At 34.6% G+C, this 27,092-nt stretch overlaps 1 protein-coding gene across 14 annotated transcripts in view; it reads left to right on the top strand.

Annotated features, from left to right (window-relative positions):
• The window catches only part of SENP7 (SUMO specific peptidase 7), a 199,126-nt gene extending 172,034 nt beyond the window's left edge, over window positions 1-27,092 (top strand). For 9 of the 14 annotated variants that reach the window (XM_055259053.2, XM_055259049.2, XM_055259055.2 and 6 more), the window contains 12 exons: window positions 2,147-2,326; window positions 6,214-6,482; window positions 8,395-8,528; window positions 9,966-10,082; window positions 12,545-12,667; window positions 17,618-17,710; window positions 18,370-18,494; window positions 20,115-20,167; window positions 21,829-21,872; window positions 21,972-22,040; window positions 22,694-22,844; window positions 25,285-27,092. In XM_055259053.2, the coding sequence (XP_055115028.2) occupies window positions 2,147-2,326; window positions 6,214-6,482; window positions 8,395-8,528; window positions 9,966-10,082; window positions 12,545-12,667; window positions 17,618-17,710; window positions 18,370-18,494; window positions 20,115-20,167; window positions 21,829-21,872; window positions 21,972-22,040; window positions 22,694-22,844; window positions 25,285-25,422 (1,496 nt within the window). In that variant the 3' untranslated portion in view covers window positions 25,423-27,092. The remainder of the gene's footprint in view (window positions 1-2,146; window positions 2,327-6,213; window positions 6,483-8,394; window positions 8,529-9,965; window positions 10,083-12,544; window positions 12,668-17,617; window positions 17,711-18,369; window positions 18,495-20,114; window positions 20,168-21,828; window positions 21,873-21,971; window positions 22,041-22,693; window positions 22,845-25,284) is intronic. The other 5 variants (XM_063629970.1, XM_063629969.1, XM_063629972.1 and 2 more) reach the window with 1 other exon arrangement.

Raw genomic sequence — 27,092 nt, 5'->3', positions numbered from 1 at the left:
GCACATGACCCTGACACATGAGTTGCATTTTTCTATTCTGTCATTCCTGACATATGACTTGCATCCTCAAGTTTGTCTCATGGCCATTATTGTAGCTCATACTCTGTCATCGTGTTGGTATTTTAGACAGAAAGCAGTAGGAAAGGGAAACCGTAAACAGAGCACATGCTACCAATCTCTTGCCCTTTTAAGGAGCCTTCTTGGATGTCCATGCGACATAACCTTTTCTGCTTACATTTTATTAGCTAGCTAGTCAAGCCCACACACCTATTTGTAAAGGAAGCTAGGAAATTGAGTTTTCAAAACTGTGTATTTTGCTTCCCTCAATAAAATTAGGGTTCTGTTACTGAGGAAGAAGAAGAAATGGATAAGTGGGTAGGCAACTCCCACTTTTAATATCTGCTATACACCTGTAACAGAATATACCATATATTGGGGGCAGACTTGGTAATGAGGTATAAATTTTTCTCATGATGGTGTCAAATTCCCTTTTTTTAAAGAGATAATCTTTATTATTATTATTATTATTATACTTTAAGTTTTAGGGTACATGTGCACAACGTGCAGGTCTGTTACATATGTATACATGTGCCATGTTGGTATGCTGCACCCATTAACTCGTCATTTAGCATTAGGTATATCTCCTAATGCTATCCCTCCCCGGAAACCATCATTCTCAGCAAACTATCGCAAGGACAAAAAACCAAACACCGCATGTTCTCACTCACAGGTGGGAATTGAACAATGAGAACACATGGACACAGGAAAAAGATAATGTTTTAAAGTTGTCTTCCTAAAGAAAATTTAGCTTTCATTCTAAACACCAAGAACAATTACATTAGTAATAGTTGTGTAGATTTCACAGAAATAGGATCAAATGTACCTGTGGGGCTGTGAGCTTCATGAAAAAGAAATGGTGAGTAGTATTCTGAGGGCTCTCATTCTGGTTTTGATTTAAGCTTTGCTGCCAGTTTTTACTGACAGTTTTCAGAATGGAAGAGTTACAGTGTGAAGAATAGAATGACTGGCTTGGGAACATTAAGATGACTGGTAAATACTCATCATGGAAAGATTTTCATATTTTAATGTTCATATGAATCACGGGGTTGGAGTGGGCTGTTAAACTGAGATCTACTGGTTCAGTAGATGTAAGGTGGAGCCTGATACTCTGCATTTCTAACAGTCTTCCAGATGATGCTGATACTAATGTCACAAGCTCAGCTTAGACTACAATTTGAGTAGCAAAGTTCTAGGAAATAATGCTGGGAAGAATACTAAGAGGTGTGTTTCAAATAGATGCCCAATACGCTTGACTGATATTTGTATTCCAGTTCGGTTGCTTGCTGTCTTGCAGTTGAACTAGGTGACCTTCAGGACTTCTTTAAATCAGTTTTTTTTTTAATGTTTCTTTGAATTAAAGAGTAAAAGTCCTCAGAGGAGATTCCTTTAGCTCCCTAAGAGGGAGAAAGACTAATAATTTAGAATGATCATCTGGAAGTTTTGAGAAATAAAACCTGGAGGAATTTTAAAAGAAATGTCTCCTTAGACCATTCAGAACCTCCTAATTTTCTTGAGACCCTTTTGATAGTGGCTCGTCTGTATAGCGGAATGCAAATGCCTTAGGAGAAGAAAGATGGGCAGGAATTGGCCTGTGTTAGCATTTGTGATCTTAGTTTATATAGTATTGACCAATATAGAAAAGGTGGAAATATATAATTTTCTGAGTTATACTGTGCTTAGTTTTCTGCATTGATAGACTTTTTTTTCCTTTTTGCTAACGATTATCAGAATTCTTGGAGAGAATTCTCTCCAGACAGAGTTTTTATGCTATGAATATTTAATCTCAAATTTTCCCTCTCTGGTTATAACTGAAATCATATAATGTGAGAGATTAAATCTTGATTTAATTGTCATTTAATAATTATTTAGCCCTTCCTAATTGTAATGTGACTTTTTTTTTACTGTAATAATACTGCTTGGGGCATTTTAGCTAAGGTTAGCGAAGTGCACTGGACATATATTTTTGAAAAAATTCTATATAATTTTTTAAAAAAAATGTAGTGTGTTAACAAGTGTTATATAATGTTTAAGTGGTGTATTCTTAAATGGATTAATTTTTTAAATTGTTATCTTTTATTTGTTTCAGTGTCCCTGAATGAGATTTCATTGCTAGTGGATACCACACATTTAAAGCGGTTTGGGTTGTGGAAAAGTAAGGATGATAATCACAGTAAAAGGAGTCATGCTATTCTTTTCTTCTGGGTCTCTTCAGATTATCTTCAAGAGATTCAGACCCAATTAGAACACTCTGTATTAAGCCAGCAATGTGAGTATAAAATGATTTCTAAATTTCAGGATAACTTGAAATCGTCCTATAGTTTTTTTCTAAAATAATTTAATAGAATGTTATTTCAGTGAATTGAAATTAATTTTATTTATTTTATTTGGTTAAAATAATTTTGTTTCTTTTTTTTTGTTTTTGAGATGGAGTCTTGCTCTGTCACCCAGGCTGGAGTGCAGTGGCACTATCTATCTCTGCTCACTGCAAGCTCTGCCTCCCTGTTTCATGCCGTTCTTCTGTCTCAGCCTCCTGAGTAGCTGGGACTACAGGTGCCCGCCACCACGCCCGGCTAATTTTTTGTGTTTTTAGTAGAGATGGGGTTTCATCGTGTTAGCCGGGATGGTCTTGATCTCCTGACCTCGTGAGCCGCCCCCCTCGGCCTCCCAAAGTGCTGGGATTAGAGGCGTGAGCCACCGCGCCTGGCCCTAATTTTGTTTCTTAATTTTAGGATAGATTATTTAATTCACATAATTTCTCCTTGTAGTTGTATTCAACCAATTGAAATTCTCATCTAAAATAAAAAGAATAGCTTACAAAATCTTAAATGTTTACCTTGAAAATTGTAAGTTCTTAAAAAAAGAATGCCTTATCTTTTAGTCATTTGTCATGTTTGACTACTTTCCTTCCTTTCTTTCTTTTTGTTTGAGACAGAGTCTTACTCTGTTGCCTGGGCTACAGTGCATTGGCATGTTCATAGCTCCCCACAACCTCAAACTCCTGGGCTCATGTGATCCTTCCACCTCAGCCTCCCAAGTAGCCGGGACTACAGGGGTGCAGCACCATACCTGGCAATTTCTGTCCTTCTTTCTTCTTTCTTCCTTCCTCTTCCATCTTCTTCCTCCTCCTTCCTCCTCTTTCCTACCCCTTCCTCCCTCCTTACTCCTCCTCCTCCTTCCCTCCTCCCTCCTCCACCTCCTTCTTTTTTTAAATAGATTGAAATCTTTTATTAAAGTTTTTTTTTATTTCCATAGGTTTTTGGGAAACTGGTGGTATTTGATTACATAAGTTCTTTAGTGGTAATTCGTGAGATATTGGTGCACCCATAACCTGAACAGTATACACTGAACTCAATTTGTAGTCTTTTGTCCCTCACCCCCTTCCTACCCTTTCCTCCTGAGCCCCCAAAGTCTATTGTATCATTTTTATGCCTTTGCATCCTCATAGCTTAGCTCCCACTTATGACTGAGAACATGGGCTGATTGGTTTTCCATTCCTGAATTACTTCACTTAGAATAATAGTCTCCAATCCTATCCAGGTTGCTGTGAATGCCATTAATTCATTCCTTTTTATGGCTGAGTAGTATTCCATCGTATATATGTACCACAGTTTCTTTATCCACTCATTGATTGATGGGCATTTGGGCTGGTTCCACATTTTTGCAATTGTGAATTGTGCTGCTATAAATGTGTGTGCAAGTATCTTTTTTGTATATTGACTTCCTTTCCTCTGGGTAGATACCCAGTAGTGGGATTGCTGGATCAAATGGTAGTTCTACTTTTAGTTCTTTAAGGAATCTCCACACTCTTCCATAGTGGGTGTACTAGTTTACATTCCCACCAGCAGTGTAGAAGTGTTCCCTTTTCACTGTATCCACACCAACTTCTATTATTTTTTCATTCTTTGATAATGACCATTCTTGTGGGAGTAAGGTGGTATCGCATTGTGGTTTTGATTTGCATTTCTCTGATCATTAGTGATGTTGAGCATTTTTTCATGTTTATTGGTCATTTGTGTATATTCTTTTGAGAATTGTCTATTCATGTCCTTAGCCCACTTTTTGATGGGTTTGTTTTTTTCTTGCTAATTAATGTTTGAGTTCCTTGTAGATTCTGAATATTAGTCTTTTGTTGGATGCATAGATTGTGAACATTTTTTTTCCCACTCTGTGGGTTGTCTGTTTACTCTGCTGACTGTTCTTTTTGCCATGCAAAAACTCTTTAGTTTAATTAAGTCCCACCTATTTATTGTTTTGGTTGCATTCGCTTTGGGTTCTTGGTCATGAAATCTTTTCCTAAACCAATGTCTAGAAGGGTTTTTCCAATGTTATCTTCTAGAATTTTTATAGTTCCATGTCATAGATTTAAGTCTTTCATCCATTTTGAGTTGATTTTTGTATAAAGTGAGAGATGAGGCTCCAGTTTCATTCTCCTACATGTGGCTTGCCAATTGCCCAGCACCATTTGTTGAATAAGGTGTCCTTTCCCCACTTTGTTTGTGTTTGCTTTGTTGGAGAATCCAAATCTGTAAAGGGGAAGTCAAACTGTCACTGTTTCAGGATACAAAATTAATGTACACAAATCAGTAGCTCTGCTATACACCAACAGCGACCAAATTGAGAATCAAGAACTCAACCACTTTTACAACAGCTGCAAAAAATAAAAATAAAATACTTAGCAATATAGCTAGCCAAGGAGGAATATAGCTAACCTCTACAAGGAAAACTACAAAACACTGCTGAAAGAAATCATAGACAACACAAACAAATGGAAACACATCCCATGCTCATGGATGGGTAGAGTCAATACTGTGAAAATGACCATACTGCCAAAAGCAATCTACAAATTCAATGCAATTCCCATCAAAATACCACCATCATACTTCACAGAACTAGAAAAAACAATCCTAAAATTCATATAGAACCAAAAAAGAGCTCGCATAGCCAAAGCAAGACTAAGCAAAAAGAACAAATCTGGAGGCATCACATTACCTGATTTCAAACTATACTCTAAGGCCATAGTCACCAAAACAGTATGGTACTGGTATAAAAATAGGCAAATAGACCAATGAAATAGAATAGAGAACCCAGAAATAAGCCCAAATTCTTTCTTCTCCTTTTTTTTTTTTTTTTTTGCTTTCTTTTTTTCTAGAGATGGGCTCTCAATATGTTCCTCAGGCTGGTCTCAAACACCTGGCTTCAAGCTGTCCTCCTGCCTTGGCCTCCCAAAATTGTAGTATTATAAGTGTGAGCCATCATGCCTGGCCAACTACCTTTCTTATGAGTTTCTTGCCCTTGGTCATAATGAACTCTGACAGAATTAGCAGCAAAGTTAAATAAAATATAGAAGTCTTTGCCTTCAGTCTTTAGTTTCTAAAAAGTGACATTCAGTTTACTTACATATTATTCCTTTAAGATTCAGTTGAATACTTTCCCATATGCACCTATAACACTTATCTACATAATATACATCTTGAGATATTTTTCAGCTTTGTTTAGTCTCCAACTCCTAAAGGAGTTGGGTTTAGAACTACATCAATCAAATTTAGTAAGGTTCTTTCTTACCTGTTTGATCCCTCTACCTTTTTCCTACTCTCCTGCACGGTAAAGATGTTAAGTAGTGAACTAAATTTTATAGCTTTCAAATTTGTTATTTTCTTGTCCTAATTACTTCTAGTAGGAAAATTCATGATTAAATAGCAGAGGAGGTGGGGAAAATAGGAACAGCCATTTATAAGTATTATCTGGGAAGAGAATGTCTTGAGATCACCATTGAAATGACTGAGGAGAAAATGTAGGAGGTGTTTAATTGGAATACGTTTCTAGTTGATAGAGTTGATTCATAAAGCAGGCTAGAGAAAAATAATTATTAATCATTCATACGTCCATTAACAAATGTTTACTATTACTGCAGATATAGCAATCAGTACTATTGTGACATTTTAGTGCAGTAGAACAGGAGTCCACCAATTGTGAGTTTTGGTTCTGGATTACTAATGGCTTACTTTTGGGATATTAATTTGCCTTGGTTATTACCTAAAATACAAAATACTTGGGGTTATATTCCAACCTTACTATTATTAATAATTAAATTACTTTATTATAATCCTCTTGAAAAATAATACTATTGATACAAATTATTTTTTCCTTTTGTAGCAAAATCTAGTGAATTCATTTTCCTTGAACTACACAATCCTGTTTCACAAAGAGAAGAATTGAAGCTGAAAGATATTATGACGGAAATAAGTATAATCAGTGGAGAATTAGAGCTTTCTTATCCGTTGTCTTGGGTTCAGGCATTTCCTTTGTTTCAGAACCTCTCTTCAAAAGAAAGTTCTTTTATTCATTATTACTGTGCTTCAACTTGTTCTTTCCCTGCTGGTGTTGCTGTTGCTGAAGAAATGAAGCTGAAATCAGTATCTCAGGTTAGCATATCATTAATATAATCGGCAGAGAAGGGGGAGGTTCAGAAAACATTTATTCATTGATATTAGGCTGCTTTCAAATGCTACATTTTGTGAAAAGGGCACAGGAACCAACCCAAAAGAACTCCTGTTGCCAATGCTGGAACAATTTGTTAAACAAAATCAATAATGACAGCATGGGATTATAACCAAATAAAAAATAAATATTTATGAGTCTATATTTATATAAATAGATAACTGAGTAAATGAATGAATAAGTAATACATGGTGGATAAGGGACAATTATATCTTAGAAAAAAATCCAATTAATAAATGAAAAGGAATAAGAGAAATATAAAACCACAAGTAGGACACTATGTTTATGATTATTGCAGTCAAAGTCCACCGACAGATGCTAAATTTAATGAGTAAAAATTTAAGTAGAAACAAAATATATGCATAATCTCAAAGTCTCTTGCATAAAATATGTATTATTTACAAAAAGAAAAGTGGTAACTTTGCAGTGGAGAAACCTTGTAGACATCACTTTAACCAAGTTATCAAAATTAACATCACCAGTAATAAGACATATTGACATAACACGCCCCTTCATATCATGCACTGAGAAGTACCACATCACTTCTGTGGTATTCTTTCCGGTAATATGTAATCTCAATATAATTATGAGAAAAATGAGACAAATCCTGTTACAAAATAATTGACCAGTACTCTTTAGAAGTATCAAGGTCGGCCGGATGCAGTGGCTTACACCTGTAATCGCAGCACTTTGGGAGGCCGAGGCAGGTGGATCACGAGAGGTCAAGAGATTGAGACCATCCTGGCCAACATGGTGAAACCCTGTCTCTACTAAAAATACAATAATTAGCTGGGTGTGGTGGCGCACGCCTGTAATCCCAGCCACTCGGGCGGCTGAGGCAGGAGAATTGCTTGAACCCGGGAGGTGGAGGTTGCAGTGAGCGAGATTGTGCCACTGCACTCCAGCCTGGCTACAGAGCGAGACTGTCTAAAAAAAAAAGTACTAAGGTCATGAAAAACAAGGAAAGACTAAGGAATTGTAGGATCCTGTAACAGAAAAAGGATATTAATGGAAAAGTGAAATCAAAATGAAGTCTGTAGCTTAGTTAATACTATTATGCCAGTGTTAATTTTTTAGTTTTGGTCATTGTATTATGGTTGTGTATGACAAGATTAGGGGAATTTGGGCAAGGTTGATTTCTTTCAACTCTTCTGTAAGTCTAAAATTATCTTGAAAACAATAGTAAGTTTTAAAATGCTATGTTTATTTTTATAGGAGGTTGGTAATATACATGTAGCTTTATATCTCTGCCAAATAGTTCTAGAAAGAAAATAATTTATTAAGAAGCTATGGCATACTCATATATACACCTGTGCACATGCATGCACATACACGGGTTTGGCCAGAGGCTAATCTTTTATTCAAAAGGCCTATAGAAAGCCACATTAGTGTTAGATAAAGTACAAGACTTCATCTCTATCTTTCTTTATGTATAATGTCAATATTTTGCATCCTAATTATATTGTATATATAAATTTATATATTTTCCATTTAGTGGAATTACATTATTATAAATGTAGCATCTTAATTTTAAATTTTATTTTCTCCTATTTATTACATTTTTTGATTATTTTTAACTGCAAAATTGTTATATTCTTAATTCTGTAGTCCATATCTGTAAATAGTACTTCAAGTTAATCTTTGACCATTGTTTATACGATCTCTTTTCATCACAGGTATTATTTTGGTTTGGTTATATCTATAGAAAATTTAAAAGTATAGATATAATTCATAGGGATTTTTAAAGTCACATTTTCTCTTACAAGTCTACGTTTTGACTTTGTTCTTTTAAAAGTTATGATGTTTGAGACCCTTTTGCTTGCCACTTTCTGTCAGCCCTCAAACACAGATGCGGCCAAGCCTACTTACACCTTCCTGCAGAAGCAAAGTAGTGGTTGCTACTCCCTTTCTATTACATCTAATCCAGATGAAGAATGGCGAGAAGTCAGGCACACTGGACCTGTTCAGAAGTATGTACTGTCATAGCATGTTTGTAGTAGATGGGCATATTAGTAGTTTTTATTCATGTTGCTGCTTTTCAGTAGTTTAACTTTTGAAATGTTTTAAGTTTTACTTTCATGCTGACAGTAATGGAAATAGGTTTTTTTTTTAAAGAAATTGTGAGGAAGTTAAAAAATTGATTAAGAAAACAATAGGTGCCATTTTACTTTTATGTCAGTAAGACATAAATGGCAGACAAAGTGTCATATTTGGTAAGATTAAAGTATTAAAAATATTTGAGTAGCAATGTATGATTTAAAAAATTCTACATTCCTTATCTGAATGTATGATAGGGAAAATGAAATTGCTTACTGAAATATGCTTCAATTTAAGGTACTTTGGAGTTTGTTACAAGTTCTCTTTCAGAAATTGCTTCTTTGTTCATATTTCATCCATGTCTTCTCATGGTGCTAAGGAAGAATATGGAGTCTGTGCATTTAATGGTGATTTCTATACCTCCATGTGATTCTATTTCTTTGTTTTGAAAAAAGACACTTGAAAGAAAGACTAGGATAGGAAAATAGCCAATAAGGTAGAAACTATCATATTAGCACTTTAAGTTTACAGTTTTCTTTTTTGATTTAGGTGCCATGGTACTAAGATTAAATCACTGTGGATGACTCTTACCATCCTGAACCTTTCTGGTGCAAGAAGTACATATTACACCTTCATTACTGACTACATTTTTCATTGAGTACTGCTCTACCTATTCCAAGATTATAGCCCGGAATTCACAACCGGTCTTATTTCTAAGCTTTAAGAGAGAATACCAGCAGAAGGATGACTAATTAGTTGTCATCTCTTCTCTACTACTTTCTGGTTGTGATTAAATTATTTGTTTCCTTTGTGGTCTCTTAAGTTTTACGTGGCAGGCACTTTTTATGGGGAGACTTGCCTCCTAAACTCCCATGTTATTTCTTTTTTGTCCAGCTGCTGGTATAGATTAGCCACCAGGAGCAGAGCACAATTTTTGACTGCTAGCTTTTCTGAAAGGAAGGGAACTAGTCTTGAGGATTCGAACTTAGAAAGCGGAGAAAGGAAAAGCTATATTTTATTACATCAGTTTATTGAAAGTTAAAAATTATGAAGAAGAGAAACATCTTCAATGGTATAACTGATTGTGAGATAAAACCTATTGATTAGAGACTATCTCAGATAGTAGCCTATTGAGACTAGCCCACATGGGAAGTGTTGGAAAAGAAAAGATAATACTCAATCGGAGTACCATTAGTGGCTTGTGAGGATAAAGGAAGGAAAATATCATTGTTTATGCCTGGTCAAATGTTTTTTACCCTATAGATTTGAGTTACAGAATACCACTGCCCAGTTACTGTTTCATATAAGAAATCTCTTAGATAATAGGATTTTCAATATCAATATATTTTAACTTTATTTTTACTTTTAAGGTTGATTGTATATCCTCCACCACCTACTAAGGGGGGATTAGGAGTAACTAATGAAGATCTGGAGTGTTTAGAAGAAGGAGAGTTTCTTAATGATGTAATCATTGATTTTTACCTTAAGTAAGTACAATGATAAATTATCCTATATGTTTTACAGATTTTACTGAGAAACTTAAAATAAATGTTTTTAGCTCTGAATTATTTTAAATCCTGTTAAAAGTAGCCTGCCAAGATTTCAGATTTGGAAAATGTTTGCTTACCAAGGTTTTCTAGAATTGACTAATTCAGTTTCATTGCTTTACTTACTGTGGATGCTATATAGTTAAGAAGAGTTGCTGCTTTTTTGCTTTTTTAGCTTTTGTTTTTGATATAAATTTCTTTAACTATTGTATTATGGTGGTGAAAGAAGTTACTTACAAATTACAAAGCATTTTGGGAACTAAAAAACAGCAGCTCTATTTAGATACGTGTTGTATCTTTTTTTTGTTTGTTTGTTTGAGATGAAGTCTCGCTCTTGTCACCCAGGCTGGAGTGCAGTGGCACAGTCTCGGCTTACTGCAACCTCCGCCTCCCGGGTTCAAGCTATTTTCCTGCCTCAGCCTCCTGAGTAGCTGGGATTACAGGCGCCCGCCACCATGCCCGGCTAATTTTTGTACTTTTAGTAGAGATGGCGTTTCATGTTGGCCAGGCTGGTCTTGAACTCCTGACCTCAGGTGATGTGCCCTCCTCGGCCTCCCTAAGAGTTAACTATCATTTTAAGAATCCATATCACTTAATTTCTCCCCCAACTTTTTGTATAGCCGGAGCTGCAGGAATTGGTATGAAAACATTTAAAACTTTATGCAAAGGAAATTTGCTTCTAGCCATCATTTTGTACTGTATCTCTAGACCTAGATTCCCAACAGTTGATGGAGATATCTCCTAATTATTTTACACATCTCTCCCAAACCAAATTTATTATAATCTTACCTAAGCTGTATTGTTTTACTAATAATACTAGTAATCTTTATCCCAGTAACTCAGGTCAAAATCTCACATTATATTTACAGACATTGTAGATTTAATCTCTAGGAATTAAATATGGGTCTCTTTTATATCTTCCATGTTTCTTTTTGAACATATGGAATACAGTTATAATTGTTTTAGTATTCTTTTCTGCTAATTCTAACATCTCTGTCAGTTCTGGGTTCAATTGACTGATTTTTCTCTTCATTGAGTCATTTCTTTGCGCATTTGCATGTCTGGTAATTTTTTTATTGGGTGCTGGATATTTTTGTATTTATAAATATGCTTGAATTTTGTTTGGGGACACAGTAAAATTATTTGGAAAATGTTTGATGCCTTTAAGATTTGTTAGATGAGGCCAATAACTTAATCTTACTACTGAGGAAAGACCTTTTTGAGTACTCTACCCAATGTCTCAGGAATTACGAAGTTTCCAGTTTGGCTGATAGGAACAGGCATCATTCTTGGTCTCTGTGAACACTTGGTATCATTCTCTCTGATCTTTTTGGGTAGTTCTTTCCCTATCCCTGGGTACTTTCCTCACATACATTCGGTGTTTAATACTCTCCTAAATACTTGAAGAGGACTCTCTGCAGCTGTCTGGAGTTCTCTGTATAGCTCTTTCCTTTCCAGTATTCTGATCTGCAAACTCTAGCTACTCCATTTTTAAGAAACAATCACACATTTTCAAGACTACATAAACTATAAAGAATAGCCGAATTTTCTAATTATGAAGGGGTTAATTACTAAGTGATTGAATTATAAGCTTATATGGAAGGATTGTTTTAGTACAGAAATGGACCAAGAATTTAGAGATGAATCATATCACACAGTTATTAACATTTTTCTAGATTATTTAGCAGTGTCACAATTTCACTTTTATATTTGAGTATATGATTATTTGATTAATATTTTCTACCCTCACTCCTCTGGATTATAGGCTCTACAGGGGCAGGTACTTTATTTTTCCCCTCTTGTTTTGTGTCTCTAGTGTAAACATGGTGTTTGGCACATGTTAGGAATTTTTTAAAGTTTAAAAAAATTTTTTTTTAATTTTTGAGACAGATTCTTGCTCTGTCACCCCGGCTAGAGTGCAGTGATATGATCTCAGCTCACTGCAACCTCTGCCTCCCGGGTTCAAGTGATTCTCCTGCCTCAGCCCTCTGAGTAGCTGGGACCGTGGGTGCACACCACCACACCCAGCTAATTTTTGTTTTAGTAGAGACGGGGTTTCACCATGTTGGTCAGAACGATCTTGATCTCTTGACCTCGTGATCTGCCCACCTTGGCCTCCCAAAGTGCTTGGATTACAGGCATGAGCCACCGTGCCCGGCCACATGTTAGGAATTTGATAAATAGTCGTTAAGTAAATGAATGAATTAAGTGGATAATTTCTGCTTTACATAATGGAAGGCTAGGTAACTAACCAAACTGAAAGCCGAAATCAGAGGAAACTGCAGGATTGCTTTGAATCAAAATAGATAAAAAATAAAGATTTCCAGAACACATAAGACAATTGGGGGAAGACCAAGTAAAATCTAAAAATAATTTACTTTTGTGGGGTTACTACTTTACAGGTATCTTATATTGGAGAAGGCATCAGATGAACTTGTTGAACGAAGTCACATTTTTAGTAGCTTTTTCTATAAATGCTTGACAAGAAAGGAAAATAATTTAACAGAAGATAATCCAAATCTTTCGTAAGTTAATCCTCTAATGTACTTAAGTTTTAAGAGAAAATATACTTTTTTTTTATTATACTTTAAGTTTTAGGGTACATGTGCACAATGTGCAGGTTTGTTACATATGTATACATGTGCCATGTTGGTGTGCTGCACCCATTAACTTGTCATTTAGCATTAAGTATATCTCCTCATGAAAATATACTATTTTTGATACTCCTAGTAAAGTAACTTCTTTATAGTATTTCCTCAAGTAGGCAGTACTACCATTTGTGCAGGTCCTGGGTCTGTTTGCCATGAGAGCCATTTCTCATCCTTCCACTGTTTTGCTGCCCATGACAGGGAGGCTGACACTTGCAGTCTGCATTTCCAATTGCATGTCCCTGGGGGAAATCCTGGAAGTTGGAGGGCAAGGAAGAAAGAAGCTAGGTTATTTCTTCCCTACTGTCTTTGCATTGGGAAATTATTCTGACAGTGGCTGTATTTCCTTTGTGAGTCCACCTCTCACAGGACAGACCTGCTATAACTCCAGCTTCCATCTGGAGGTACTGCTTCCTCTCTTTGCCCGGTATAGCAGTTTCCTCCTCTGCTAATCTTTGGCTGTCTCACTGTCCCCGTTTTTGTTTTCTTTTTTTGTCAATGCTATAACCAATTTCCTGCATTAAATTCTATCTGTTTTATAGGGTTGTTTTTGTTTTCCTGGTTGGATCCCCAATGACAGACTATTTAAGCCTATGCTACATTATATGAAATACCGTATTTATTTGTGCAATTTAGCTGATTTTTGCCCAAGTATTTTTTTGTATGATAATCTGAGTAGACTCATGATAAAACTGAGTTATTGTTATTTTAAAAGTTAATGTAAACATTTCTCTACTGCCTTACAATTTACAACTCCATTTATTGACATTATTTCAGTTTTTCCTATCATGACAGTACCTTTTGATAGGGCATATAAACTGTATCCCAATTTTTCATATGAGGAAGCAGTCTAATGAAGATTAATAAATTTTACTTAAGATGAACAGCTAGTGAATGGCAGAACTGGTTGGTACTTGAATCTTTACCTTTTAACTTCTAGTCCAAAGTTTCTTTGTTTTTTTTTTTTCGACGGAGTCTTGCTCTGTCGCCCAGGCTGGAGTGCAGTGGTGCAATCTCGGCTCACTGCAAGCTCCGCCTCCCGGGTTCATGCCATTCTCTTGCCTCAGCCTCTCTGAGTAGCTGGAACTACAGGCGCCCGCCACCATGCCCGGCTAATTTTTTTTTTTTTTTTGTATTTTTAGTAGAAACGGGGTTTCACCGTGGTCTCGATCTCCTGACCTCGTGATCCACCCGCCTTGGCCTCCCAAAGTGCTGGGATTACAAGCATGAGCCAACGCGCCCGGCCTCCACAGTTTTTATTGTACTAGATTGCTTTAAAAAAAATGGCTACGAGAGTTTGTTTCATCTCGTTAAAATAACAGGAATAATAAACAAGAGTTAGAAGAGGATTAATGGATAAACTGCTTGAATTTGATATATTGTTGGAGAAAGAGGGTACGAATAGGGAGACTAATTAATATTTATTGAGTGCCTGCTAGGAACTAAGACAGTGAACATAAGGTTATTTGATTCTGCAATATTATTGTCATTGTCTTTATTAATTGAAGCTTAAAGAAGTTATATAAGTTTTTCAAAGTTGGATATAGCTTTCCAGTTTCAAAGTTCAACTCTTTCTGTTGTTCATAGTGTTGTGATTATGTAATTAATGGTCTAAATTGGGATGCTTGTGAGAATAATAGGAGGCTGTGTTAGTGGGTACACTAGACAACGAGTGCGTATACCAGGGCTTTCCTAGACAAACTGGGATGTATGATCAACTCCATTTTGAGTGTCTTTACAGGTTTGGAATTTATCCTGATGGACAAGACCTGTGAGGATCAATTAAGGAGAAAACTGCAATTTGAAAATATTTCTGATAATCAGGGCTAGGAGAGGGATATATGGAAGGGGGAGATTTATTAAATAAATTAGATAACATTTCTGATGCCCTCCTGTTCTGTTTTATGTATACAGAATTTAATGGTTGGTACCATGCACTTAATCTCATGTTTTATTTCAAGATTATTCAAAGTAGAGATTGTGAATTTTGTACACTCACTTTCAAACTAAGGAAATGAAAGTAGATAGATTCTGCTGTATTACTAAGTTTTTTCAAAAAACAGATATTGTGTACCTGATTATTATATACATAATAAAAATAAAGTTATGTGAGTGGCATCCTCTAGGGTAAGATGCCTAAGATACTACACACACACACACACACACACACACACACACGCACACATGCACATGAATGTGTGAATACTAATGCTTGATCTGTTAAGCATTCACACAATTTGATATATCAGACCAAGCATTAGTGTTTACACAAAGAATCCCTACAAATCAGTTTTTAAAAGTCATCAGAGCAGCAAGAGATATGAATTTTAATGGCCAATAAATCCACACCAAAAGGCTCAAACTACTAGTGTTAAGAAGCTACAGATTCCTTATCATGCTTTATGAGATCCTGCAAGATCTGGCTTCTTTCCATCTCCTTAAACTCATCTCATAACATTGTTTCCTCTCATTTACCATACTTAAGTTCAACCTACCTCCTTTCCATTTTCAAATATGCTGACCTCTTTCCTATTTTCTGCCTGAAGCAACTTATCCTGGCATTTTAAAAAATTTGTTTCACAGCATGATCTCTAATCATTTTATTAGTTTGTTTGCTTCTTCATTTTCTGTTTCTCATTTGAAGCTACATGAAATTAGGGACTTTATCTTATTTTCCACTCTATCCCCAGTGCCTTGCTCGGTGCTTGGAACATACTAGGAACTCAAAATATGAGATGATAACAGTGCCTATTATTGATTATTGAGAGAACTGTTAGACATTTAGTTGAAGATTTTCTACACAGTTAGAAACTGAGAATAGGAGATTATGTTTGGCCCTCATATTCTCTCCTATCCTCCTTGCCTCATTCCATGTCTAATATATTCTCAATCAAATAAGGTTAGCATAATCAGGAAATCGACCAAATACCAATATAAAACCAGATGTCTATCTTTAAGATTTTCAAATAGAAAACAAATTAACAGACTATGCACTAGTTGAAAGTAATTGTTTATACTCATTATAATGGTTGGGTCCTTTTGAAATGAGAAAATTCAATAAACATGTGACTTTGATTTTTTTATGTGGTTAATCTTCCACATAATGTCTAATTGCTGTCAAATCTTTTAGCTCATTCTGGATCCTATGTTACTCCTAATGTTTACCCATAGGGTTTTGGTTAGATATTATTCAGATGAACAAGATGGGACAGTGATTTCAGTTTCCTATATGACTTGATAAAAATTATATAAGAATGTAATAATGGTTTGCCTTTTTTTTCCCTGCAATAAGAGTTCCATCCAAGGGACTGAGCCAGAAGTCACATACCACCTTTTTCCCCCTGTTAAATGTCATTTTCTTCCTTCCTAAAACCTTTCTTTTGACAGTCAAACTTGGTTTTATATCCTTCTTTTTTAACTCCCCTGATTAGGTAAAGAAAAGAAACTAGTATTTGTGTGTATGCAAGCCAACCCTGTTCAAGGTGGCTGTCTCAGATGGTTTAATAAGGGGGTCCCCAACCCCTGGGCTTCAGACTGGTACCAGTCTGTGCCTGTTAGGAACTAGGCCACTCAGCAGGAGGTGAGCAGCAGGTGAGTGAGCATTACCGCCTGAGCTCTGCCTCCTATCAGATCAGTGGCAGCCTTAGATACTCATAGGAGCACGAACCCTGTTGTGAACAGTGCGTGCAAGGGATCTAGGTTGCGTGCTCCTTATGAGAATCTAACTAATGCCTGATGGTCTGAGGTGGAACAGTTTCATCTTGAAACCATCCCCCCAACCTTGTCCCTGGAAAAATTGTCTTCCTCAAAACCAGTCCCTGGTGCCAAAAAGGTTGGGGACTGCTGCATTACCATAATTCCTTTGTACCTCTTATGACACATTTTAGTTATTTGTTATAGTTTTTTCTGCCCGTATTAGATTATGAGTACTTCTAGGGCAGTGTAGGTGACTTTCATTATTTATTTTTAGGAACCTAATAAATATTTGTTGAAGAAATAAAAGGAAAGATGGATGAGTGGTAGGTATATTTAACATCATTCTGTAGTTTCCTTGTGTATGAAAGGAAGGGAAATGAATTTTATTTTAAAGAATCTGAGAATAAAAGCCTCATTTCTCCTCCTCCATTCAGATTTTTAATTAAATTAACTGATTATTTTTTTAGAGATAGGGTCTTCCCTTGTTACTGAGGCCAGAGTGCAGTGATGTGATCACAGCCTCAAACTCCTGAGATTAAGCAATCCCCCAAGTAGCTGGGACTGACTATTGGAGTGTGTCACCACCCTGGCCAATTTTCTTTATATTTTTAGTGACAGGAGTCTCGCTATGTTGCCCAGGCTAGCGTTGAACTCCTGATCTCAAGTGATCCTCCTACCTTAGCATCCCAAGTAGCTGGAATCACAGGCATGAGCCACCACACTCAGCCCATTGAGTTTTAAAACCTCCCTAATGACAGGTATAACAGTTGGAGAATTCTGTTAAGGTTTAATGACAGTGTTTTGTATCATGCCCAGATGGAGCTAAGCAAAATAAGTAGATTTAACTGTGTTTATACTAAGTTGCACAGCCAGTTTTGGAATCTAAAAAGCATTTAATAAATTGCTGCCTTTATTCTGTCCATTTCATTATTGTTTATAGTTATTAAATTTAAGAATAACCAGGGGTTACTATAAGTGGATATATTTATAATGTGTTAAATATTATATATCTTAAAGAAGATGGTTAAATAAACTAAATTTAAGATATTTCAGTATATAAAAATGGCTCCTGAAGTCCCTATCTTAAATGAAAAAATTTTTATATGTCAAATCTATCTTTCATATTCTCAGAATGGCACAGAGAAGACATAAAAGAGTAAGAACATGGACTCGTCACATAAACATTTTTAATAAAGATTACATCTTTGTACCTGTAAATGAGTCGTAAGTATTTCAGATTATTTAAGAACATGTTGGAAAGAACTCAGAAAAAAATTTTGTAGTGTTTTTAGATTCATAATCAGTAAAAATTATGGCCACATACATCTCAGGTATTATTTTAATTTTTTTTTTATAAAAGTAGCTAAGGCAATGAATTCCTTATCTTGGATTTTGGTTTGACAATGGTTATGTTGTAAAAGTAGTGAAAAAAAATAAAGTGACAAATGACCACAAGACTATAATGACTGAGACATTGAATGTTTTTTCGTTTGGATTTAAGAAAAAATTTTCTAAATAAAAAAAAAAATTTTTTTGAGTGAATCTTCAAATACTTAAGAAAAACTCTTCAAGCACCAATACAAAAAAAAATAATGCCAAGAGTCTATTTATTAAGGCAGATCCTTAATAGGAAACACTGATTGTATGAAAGTAAATAAATTTGAACTACTCAGCTGTTACCCTAAATAGTGTTACTTATGCCTTGGTAACTCTGCATATTTAATTTGTGTTGATATGTATGCTCTATATTATAATGAGATATTACAGTGGATGTCTTCAAAATTAATATGAAATATTATTCTCACTTTCTCAGATGTATCTCTAGAATATATTATATGTTGTTTAGACTTTGCATGGTATTGATTGTAGTTCTTTTTCAACAGGTCTCACTGGTATCTCGCAGTCATTTGTTTTCCATGGTTAGAAGAAGCTGTGTATGAAGATTTTCCACAAACTGTATCCCAGCAGTCCCAGGCTCAGCAGTCCCAAAATGACAACAAAACAATAGGTGACGTCCATAACGTAGATGGTGTTTTTAATAATGATGACAATAATTTAATGGTTACAGGGAAGAAAATGAAGTTAACGGTAGTATAGTTATTTACTATCATTAAACCTACTTACCTACTTTAGCAGGATGAATAAAAAATCTGAAATTTTTAATGATAGACTCATGTATAGACAAAATATAATTCTGAAGTTGTACTGTTATATCAAGTTTTATTATGGCACTTAAAAATTACTACTTATCGATCTTATGAAATATTTCAAACATACAAAAAAGTATAACTAATATGACCAACATCAATACCTGTTTCACCTGGATTAAGAAATTAAAACTTTTCTGATATAATAATAATCTCCTTTGTGACCACGCCTATTTCTTTCTTTAATCCAGAAGTAACCATTACCCTAAATTTTATGTTTATTCCATGTATTATTATTATTATTTCCATTGACATTTTTTGCTTGTTTTAACTTAAAAAAATTGACAGATAAAATTGCATGTATTTACTATGTACAACATACTTTTTTTTTTTAAGAGACGTTGTCTTGGTGTAGTGCAGTGGCTCAATTATAGCTCACTGCAACCTCGAACTCCTGGGCTCAAGTAATCCTCCTGCCTTACCCTCCTGATTAGTCAGGACTACAGGGGTGCACCACCTTACCTGGTTTATTTTTTAATTTTTTTTTGTAAAGATAGGATCTCACTATGTTGCCCAGGTGGGTCTGGAACTCCTGGCCTCAAGCAGTCCTCACATCTCAGGCTCCTAAAGTATTGGGATTACAGACATGAGCCACCATACCTGGCTACAACATGATATTTTGAAATACATATACATTGTGGAATGACAAAATCTAGCTAATTAATAGTATTATAACATTTTTAAAAATACACTAGGTTTGCTAACATGACTAGGAATTCATGCCATTGATTTCCAGGCAATGCTTGAAATCCCCCATTTTTACTTAATCTAATTTCTTGTAGACTCTATTAATTTGGCTAGGTAATATAGGATCTCTTATAATTCTTCCACGAGTTTTCTTACAAGCCAAAATCTAAAGTAAATAAGCCTACTTTCTTTGAGAAAAAAGTAACAAAATTAAGTGTTTTATAGCTGTAGCCTAAGCAGTAAGCTGATTTAAAAATAGCCGTTAGCATTAATACGGGCCAAAATGTGGGGAAAAAGAAAAACTGATGAAGCAACTGATTATGTTTAATTATCTTGAAACCTCTTAAGCCTCAAATGTGTACTTACACAAAACTGTATGGTCATAGTTAGAAGCACCATTATTAAGCAGATTAACTGCCTTCTGCATTAAATAGCAGACATTTTGATTAATGAGCTATTTTTGAAGATTATCTTTTTATAGAGAATTGCCAAGCTAACTGGTATTTCAGATCATGACTCTGGGGTTTACCTATTATTTGATAACAGCCAACCATTGTCAGTTTTATCTGTTGATTGAATTTTATTCATAACACTAATCATGAAAAAAATTAAATCTCCAGTATTTTTACTGTGCATCCAGTAACTGCATAAAAATTACAATTTTAAGCTTTTCTAAGTTACCGGTATAAAAACATAAAATAAACACTCATAATTGCTTAATTATTTCTAACTAGATAATGATCTACGTACTACTTCGACACTATCTTTGAGTGCAGAGGATTCCCAAGTAAGTGTGTTCTTTACAGATGGGAAGGAAGGAAAACTCATGAATATAGTAATGTTATCTATAAAATAGAGCATAGCTAGGTGGGCTATGCTGGCCCGTCATTAGATTGTGCTGCTTTGTGATTCTTTGACAGTTTTTGTGGGGCTGGGGAAGAGAACAAGATAAGTTATTATTCTTATATCTGTTTAGCTTGCTTTAACTTTCTAGGTTATTTAGTAGTTTATCTGATGTTCGTCTTGATTAACTACTTTTCTAATTTCTAAGGATCAGATTTACTTTTATTCTTTATTATGTCAGTAACTTTTTGAACTTAGGTAATTAATCATCTTAAGCACATTATATATTCTACTTTATTTTCTTTCTTTCTTCCTTTTTTTTTTTTTTTTTTTTGTGATGGGGTCTTGCTGTCACCCAGGCTGGAGTGCAATGGTGCAATCTCGGCTCACTGCAACCTCCCCCTCCTGGATTCAAGCGGTTCTCCTGCCTCAGCCGCTCAAGTAGCTGGGATTACAGGTGCCCACCACCATGCCTGGCTAATTTTTGTATTTCTTTTTTTTAGTAGAGATGGGGTTTTGCCATGTTGGCCAGACTTGTCTTGAACTCCTGACCTCAGGTGATCTGCCTACCTGGGCCTCCCAAAGTGCTGAGATTAGAGGCATGAGCCACTGAGCCCGGCCAGAAAATTATTGGTAAAAATCATTCAAGGTAGACTCAAAGTGAATCCATGTAACTCCTTAGGCTAAAATAGTTATCATTAACTCTTCTTTATTTGGAGCTCCAAACAGATCTGCGTAGCCTAGATTCAGTGTTCTAAATTGATTAAGATTGCCACTTAATGATTTTGTGTGTGTGTGTGTGTGTGTGTGTGTGTATGTACAAATAGCAGCAGACTCCCTGGCACAGGCCTATGTCTTTACTGTCACTGATACGAACTGTCACTTCTTACGGAGGAAGGCTTCTTTTCCTGCTCTCACAGCGCCATAGGAGCATTCCTTCTTGCCTCTAGGGCCAGATTTCTCAAATTGAGTTCCTTGAATATTCATTCTAAGACGCAGTTCATGATAAGCAGGATTCCAAGGTCAATTAAGTTGGGCAAACTTTGTATACTCTTTCTGTCTTAGAGATCCATTGTGTATGTTAGAATAATGAAGGAACTGAGAAGGTCTGTATTAAATAAATGTGCTTAAGTTTGATCTGTGGTTTCTCAAACTTATGAAGAAAACGAACAACATCAACAAAACAAAATTCCCCATCCCTTTTCCCTTAATATAGATTAAGGTTCTGCATCTTATGCTTCAAAGGGAAGAAATGTGTCTCTGCTGACATCATAAATTGGAGAATGTATGTAAAGACACGTTAAATTAACTTGTTTATCTTCGCTTAAGATAATAACTTGGAATGGAAGTAATTAAAGTTCCAGATTGCTTTTTAGGACAAGTTAAAACTCCTTAACTACTTGAGACCTCATGTAAAAGTATATAGCCTACTGTTTTAGCAGTATAATAAATTTGTGGAAAATGAAGTTAGCTCACTTTTGATGATGAAGATAACTATTACTTGAAATTTTAATTTCAAAGTTTGAAACACTTTAAAGGAGTAACTGAATAGTAAGTTATTCAAAATAGCTTTAATTGCAGTCATAAAAATTTTTGTTATTTCAGAGTACCGAGTCGAATATGTCAGTACCAAAGAGAATGTGTAAAAGGTAGGTACATGCTGTAATAATAATACAGTTTTTTGAGGTATTTAGATATACTTTGTATACAAGTATGTAAATCTTGATTTTGTCCTTTGCTTTTCATAGGCCATGTATTCTTATACTAGATTCCTTGAAAGCTGCTTCTGTACAAAACACAGTTCAGAATTTACGAGAGTAAGTATGACAATTTTACCATTCAGTCTGTTATCTAAAACCTCAATAATTTTGAAGTTACCTTCAGAATTATTGAAAAGACTATATCAGGAATTATATTTTATTATCTATTTCAACAAGCCTATAAATTTAATCAATAATAAATATCTTCTGTTAATAGTCAAGTATTAATATTTCTAAAGGATTATATTAAAGGTAAATTCAGAATTTGTATTCATAATTGAACAGAAAGTATAGTTTTACAAAGAAGCATTGCATTGATTATCAAAAGTACCACTTTAGAAAAAAATAAGAACTCTTTCACATTTGTATAATTATGTGTATATATGTATGTGTAATTTTGTAATTTACTGTAGTACTTGGAAAAAACTAATGATGAAACTTTTAAAATGATTTCTTAGTTTACTTTGTTGAGTTATGAAAGTTGAGTTGTTGAAAAAAGTCTAGCTTTTAGTTTGAAAATCTCATTACACATTTTCTTTAAAGTAGTACTTGTGAGCCTCATAAAATGTAGGTTGTACTGGTAAAATTCAGTCTGGAAATTTGGCTTGAGACAGCACATCTGGCAACAAATGTTTTTCCGCCTTTCTGAAAATGTTGCATACTGATAAAGAGATTTCTACTTTAGTCACTCTATTTGTTCATTATTTCAGGTATTTAGAGGTAGAGTGGGAAGTTAAACTAAAAACTCATCGTCAATTCAGCAAAGCAAACATGGTGGATCTATGCCCTAAAGTTCCTAAACAGGACAATAGCAGTGATTGTGGAGTATATTTATTGCAATATGTGGAAAGCTTCTTCAAGGTATGTGAAGCTATAAATAAGTTTTTAATTCACAGTTACCACCATACAGTCACAAGTTACTGGGTGTAATAGTCCATTCTCATGCTGCTAATAAAGACATACCCAAGACTGGGTAATTTATAAAGGAAAGAGGTTTAATTGACTCACAGTTCAGCATGGCTGGGGAGGTCTCAGGAAACTTATGATCATGGTGGAAGGGGAAGCAAACATGTCCTTTTTTACATGGTAGCAGCAAGGAGAAGAATGAGAGCTGAGCAAAGGGGGAAGCCCCTTATAAAACCATCAGATCTCATGAGAAGTTACTAACAGGAGAATAGCATGGGGGAAACTGCCCCCATGATTCAGTTACCTCCTACCAAGTCCCTCCCACCACAGTGGGGATTATAGGAACCACAAGATGAGATTTGGGTGGGGGCACAGCAAAACTATATCACTGGGCAAGCAAAGAGGCAGGCACATGTTACAGGTAATCAAGATTTTTTTTTAAAGAGAAAGAAATAGAACCACAGGTGATCCAGATACTGTAATTAGCAGATAAGAACTTTGAAATGATTTAATTAATAGGTTAGAGAAGATAAAGCCAAAGATAAAATGGATGAAGACATGGAGTATACAAAAAAAAAAATCAAATAGACGTTCCGGAGCTGAAGATGTATGATGACATATCTGAAATTAAGAACTTATTGGACGAGTTTAATAGAGGACTAGATGCAGTAGAAGATAGGATTAGTGAACTCCAGCTATAGCCTAGAGAGAAAAAAGAATGTGAAGAAGAGAACAGAGCTTAAGAGACAAATATGAAACAGTATAATTTACTGTTTGAAAGGTATAATTTACATGTTACTGGAGTCCCAGCAAGATTGGAGAGAAAGAGAATAGGGCAGAGACAGTATTTTAAATAAAATTTTCTAAAATAAAAAGATCCGTTTATTCAAGAAGCTCGGAAAACTATAGCTGGAGAAGTACAATGACAAACATAGGTGTTATTTTCTAGTTCACTGAGACTTTGTAGGAACTGTAGCAGTATTAAAGATGAAATTTTAAATAGCAAAGAAGCACTCTTTGCTTTTTGAACTGTCATCTCATTACTTTAGTCATTACCACTATTATTTACGAAGATGGATCTAGTAGCAGGATGTTTTTGACCAGAAGTCGGCTTGGAGAATGCTTAACGGTACTTTGAAAGCATGAGAGTTATAGTATGCAGCTACAACTTTTTGATGTCTTTAATATGAGAGAGGAAGGATAATATATATTAAAATACAGTACACATTTTGGAAATCATTAAATATCTATTAGGTTTGTTTCTTTTCTCCCTTTTTTATTCCACACTGGAACTTCATCATAGGGTGTCAGGTTCTGGCCCTCTCATACCCTTTCCAAATGGATTTGATTTTGTGTTTTGAATATCCAGATTGCCTTATTACATAACATATTCCGAGTTTGTTTGTTACATAATTCTACTTTATATAGCCCAGTCAATAGAATATACATCTAATACAGGATGAAGCACCATGTAAGATTCCTGGGAAAACCTTCAAAAATCTAAGCCTCGTGTTTTGTAAATTTGATGCACTAAGATAAGATAGCTTAGGTTTAAAACATGGGCTTAAGGCAGACCGCTCAAAACCTATGGGACTTTGTAAGTAAGTCCTAATAAAAATAATATTACTTCTAATAAAAATATTAGCACAGTAAATCTCCACTAGCATTTGCTCCTGGACTCACAATCAGTCCATCCTTTCAGCCTTACACCCCGGGCTCTTAATTCCTTCTTCAAGATATAAGTCCTTTTTACCTCTGGCTTCTAATAATTTTATCAAGTTTATAAACATGTGCTAAGGATAGCCCTTTTCAGAAATCTTTTTTTTTTTTTTTTTTAAACACAGAGGGAACATCCCGTGGTTGCAATTTGCAATTTCCTGGTTAAGCTTAACGTCATTGAAATGGTAGTGATTCTTGAAGCCATAAGTCAGCTATTTCTTACACTGGAAGAAGGCACTTTGCAGGATTTTCCATTTTTAATCTGAGATTTTTCATTTGCTACTAAGGCTTTCTCTTTAATAGTTCAAAATCTTAACATGTTGGGAAAAGTTCTGATAAAACCAACTTCATTTCTGAATCATTCTTTATTTACCAATTCTGTCTGTGCTAATTCACTTAAACATACATTGTAGCAGAACAGAGCATTTAATTTTGACATTTAGAAGTTAACAATTTGATAAAAATGTTCTAAAACTGATTGTGGAAGTGGTTGTGCTGTGAACATACTAAAAATGCTTAATTGTATGCTATTGGTGAATTGTACTATGTGAATTGTGTCTTAATATAATTGTTATTTTTAAAAAGTCAGCAATTTGTCATTTCTTATAAAAATGAAATTAAAACAAATTTGAAATTATGCTGCTAAAGTGATTGCACTCTTTTTTTCTCTCATTAGGATCCTATTGTTAACTTTGAACTTCCAATTCATTTGGAGAAGTGGTTTCCTCGTCATGTAATAAAGACCAAACGGGAAGATATTCGAGAGCTCATCTTGAAACTTCATTTACAGCAACAGAAGGGCAGCAGTAGCTAGTTAATCTGTACAAACATGACACAGATGTTCTCTAAGATTACTGGAAAGCCTCTTACCAGCATTTGTGTTAGCCAGCTCACAGAGAAGAAAATAACTTGCAGTAGTTTTATAATAAGTCATTGGAACATTATTTAAAACACATAGGATACATTATTAGAATTGTTGGGATCTCATAGATGGAGTGGGAATGGGGGTGATATAGATAAACTTATTAGATGTAAATTAAAATTTTATAAATATTTCATATTTTTCTGAGTAAATATGATTGGATTATGCAATAGCATATGTAATATGGGAATGTTTTGTAGATAATAAAACTTACGTGATCTGTACTTCCACATGACTGGGTGCTGAGGGGAGTTAAAGCCTCCCTGGTGCCAGCCCCAGTGCTTGGCAAATTTGCTGACAGGTCACATCATATTGTAATTCTATTCTTTGCAGCTCAAGCATGCAGTATGAATACTGTGTATTTTTTTAAAAAAGAATTTAGTATCAAGGCTTCAGAAAATGCCATTTACGGCATCCCTTCTGTATGTAACAAAAAGACATTCATAATGTTAGGAAGATGATAAAAATTCGCTCTTTTAAAGTGCAGCTTATTATTCTCAATTGCTAAATGCGATTACTCTGCTCTATTTTTTTTTCATTTCTTTTGATGTCATATGTATCTTATAATTTAGTTCATTTGTTCAGGGTAAAATTTGAAACAAAAAATTTTACCTGTGCAAAATAGTTTTTTAAAAATTATACATGTAGCTCAACTTGAGGTACTGCTATATAAATATTCACTCTTACATTATCACGGAATTTATCTATAGTTTCTGTAATATAGAAGATAAAATTGGTGTCCTCATAACTTTAACAAAGAAAGTCCTCAGTCCTATTTATTAATGGTTAGAATTAAATATATAATTTTATAGCTCAGTTTACCCAGTATTCATCTGCAAAGCCAGATTGCTCTCGTTGCTTTTATATTTTTAAATTGTAGCTTTTAGAGACCTATGATCCTCATGGAACTTAATTTTTTATTAAATATTCAGGTAACAGTTCTGAATTCATGTGATAATGGTGGCATTATATATGATTAAACACTTCAGAACTTTCTAATCTTATCAGGAGTATTTTGAGGGAGATATGATTATATTGTATTTTCTCAGATAAGAAAAATGTTTTTTAACAATATTATTTTAATCTGTTTTAAGCATCTCTTAGATTTACATTATAACTACATAAAGCAGTGAAGCAAAGGCAAATTAAGATAAAGCTAGAAAGTTTGAACATTTTATTTCAAAATCATATGAATAGAGGTCAGTTAAGCCTCACTGTTCTTAGCTTTTGTTGATTTTGTCACTATCTTTATATTATTAAAGATATTTGTTGTTTGGATATTTCATATAAAGATGGTTATAATTACATATTTCATTCCCAATTTGTGTGTGTTAGGGGGTACTTTTAAAGGTGACTATTGTTTTGTACATCTAATTTTGGGAAAGCAAGTCTATAAGACATCTTGTGATTTCTTAACATTTTTATTTGTATGTTTTTCAAAGATATCACTGTCCTTTATCATGTTTTGAAGATTGTTTAAAATTCATTTTCCTAAATTAATATGCAAGTAATGTTTTGAGGATATCAGTGTTTTATATTAAACATATTTCCAATTCATTAAA

This window comes from Symphalangus syndactylus, chromosome 21, assembly GCF_028878055.3.
Source record: "Symphalangus syndactylus isolate Jambi chromosome 21, NHGRI_mSymSyn1-v2.1_pri, whole genome shotgun sequence".
In the NCBI taxonomy this organism is placed as follows: Eukaryota; Metazoa; Chordata; class Mammalia; order Primates; family Hylobatidae; genus Symphalangus; species Symphalangus syndactylus.
This window is presented reverse-complemented; position numbering and strand designations above follow the sequence as displayed.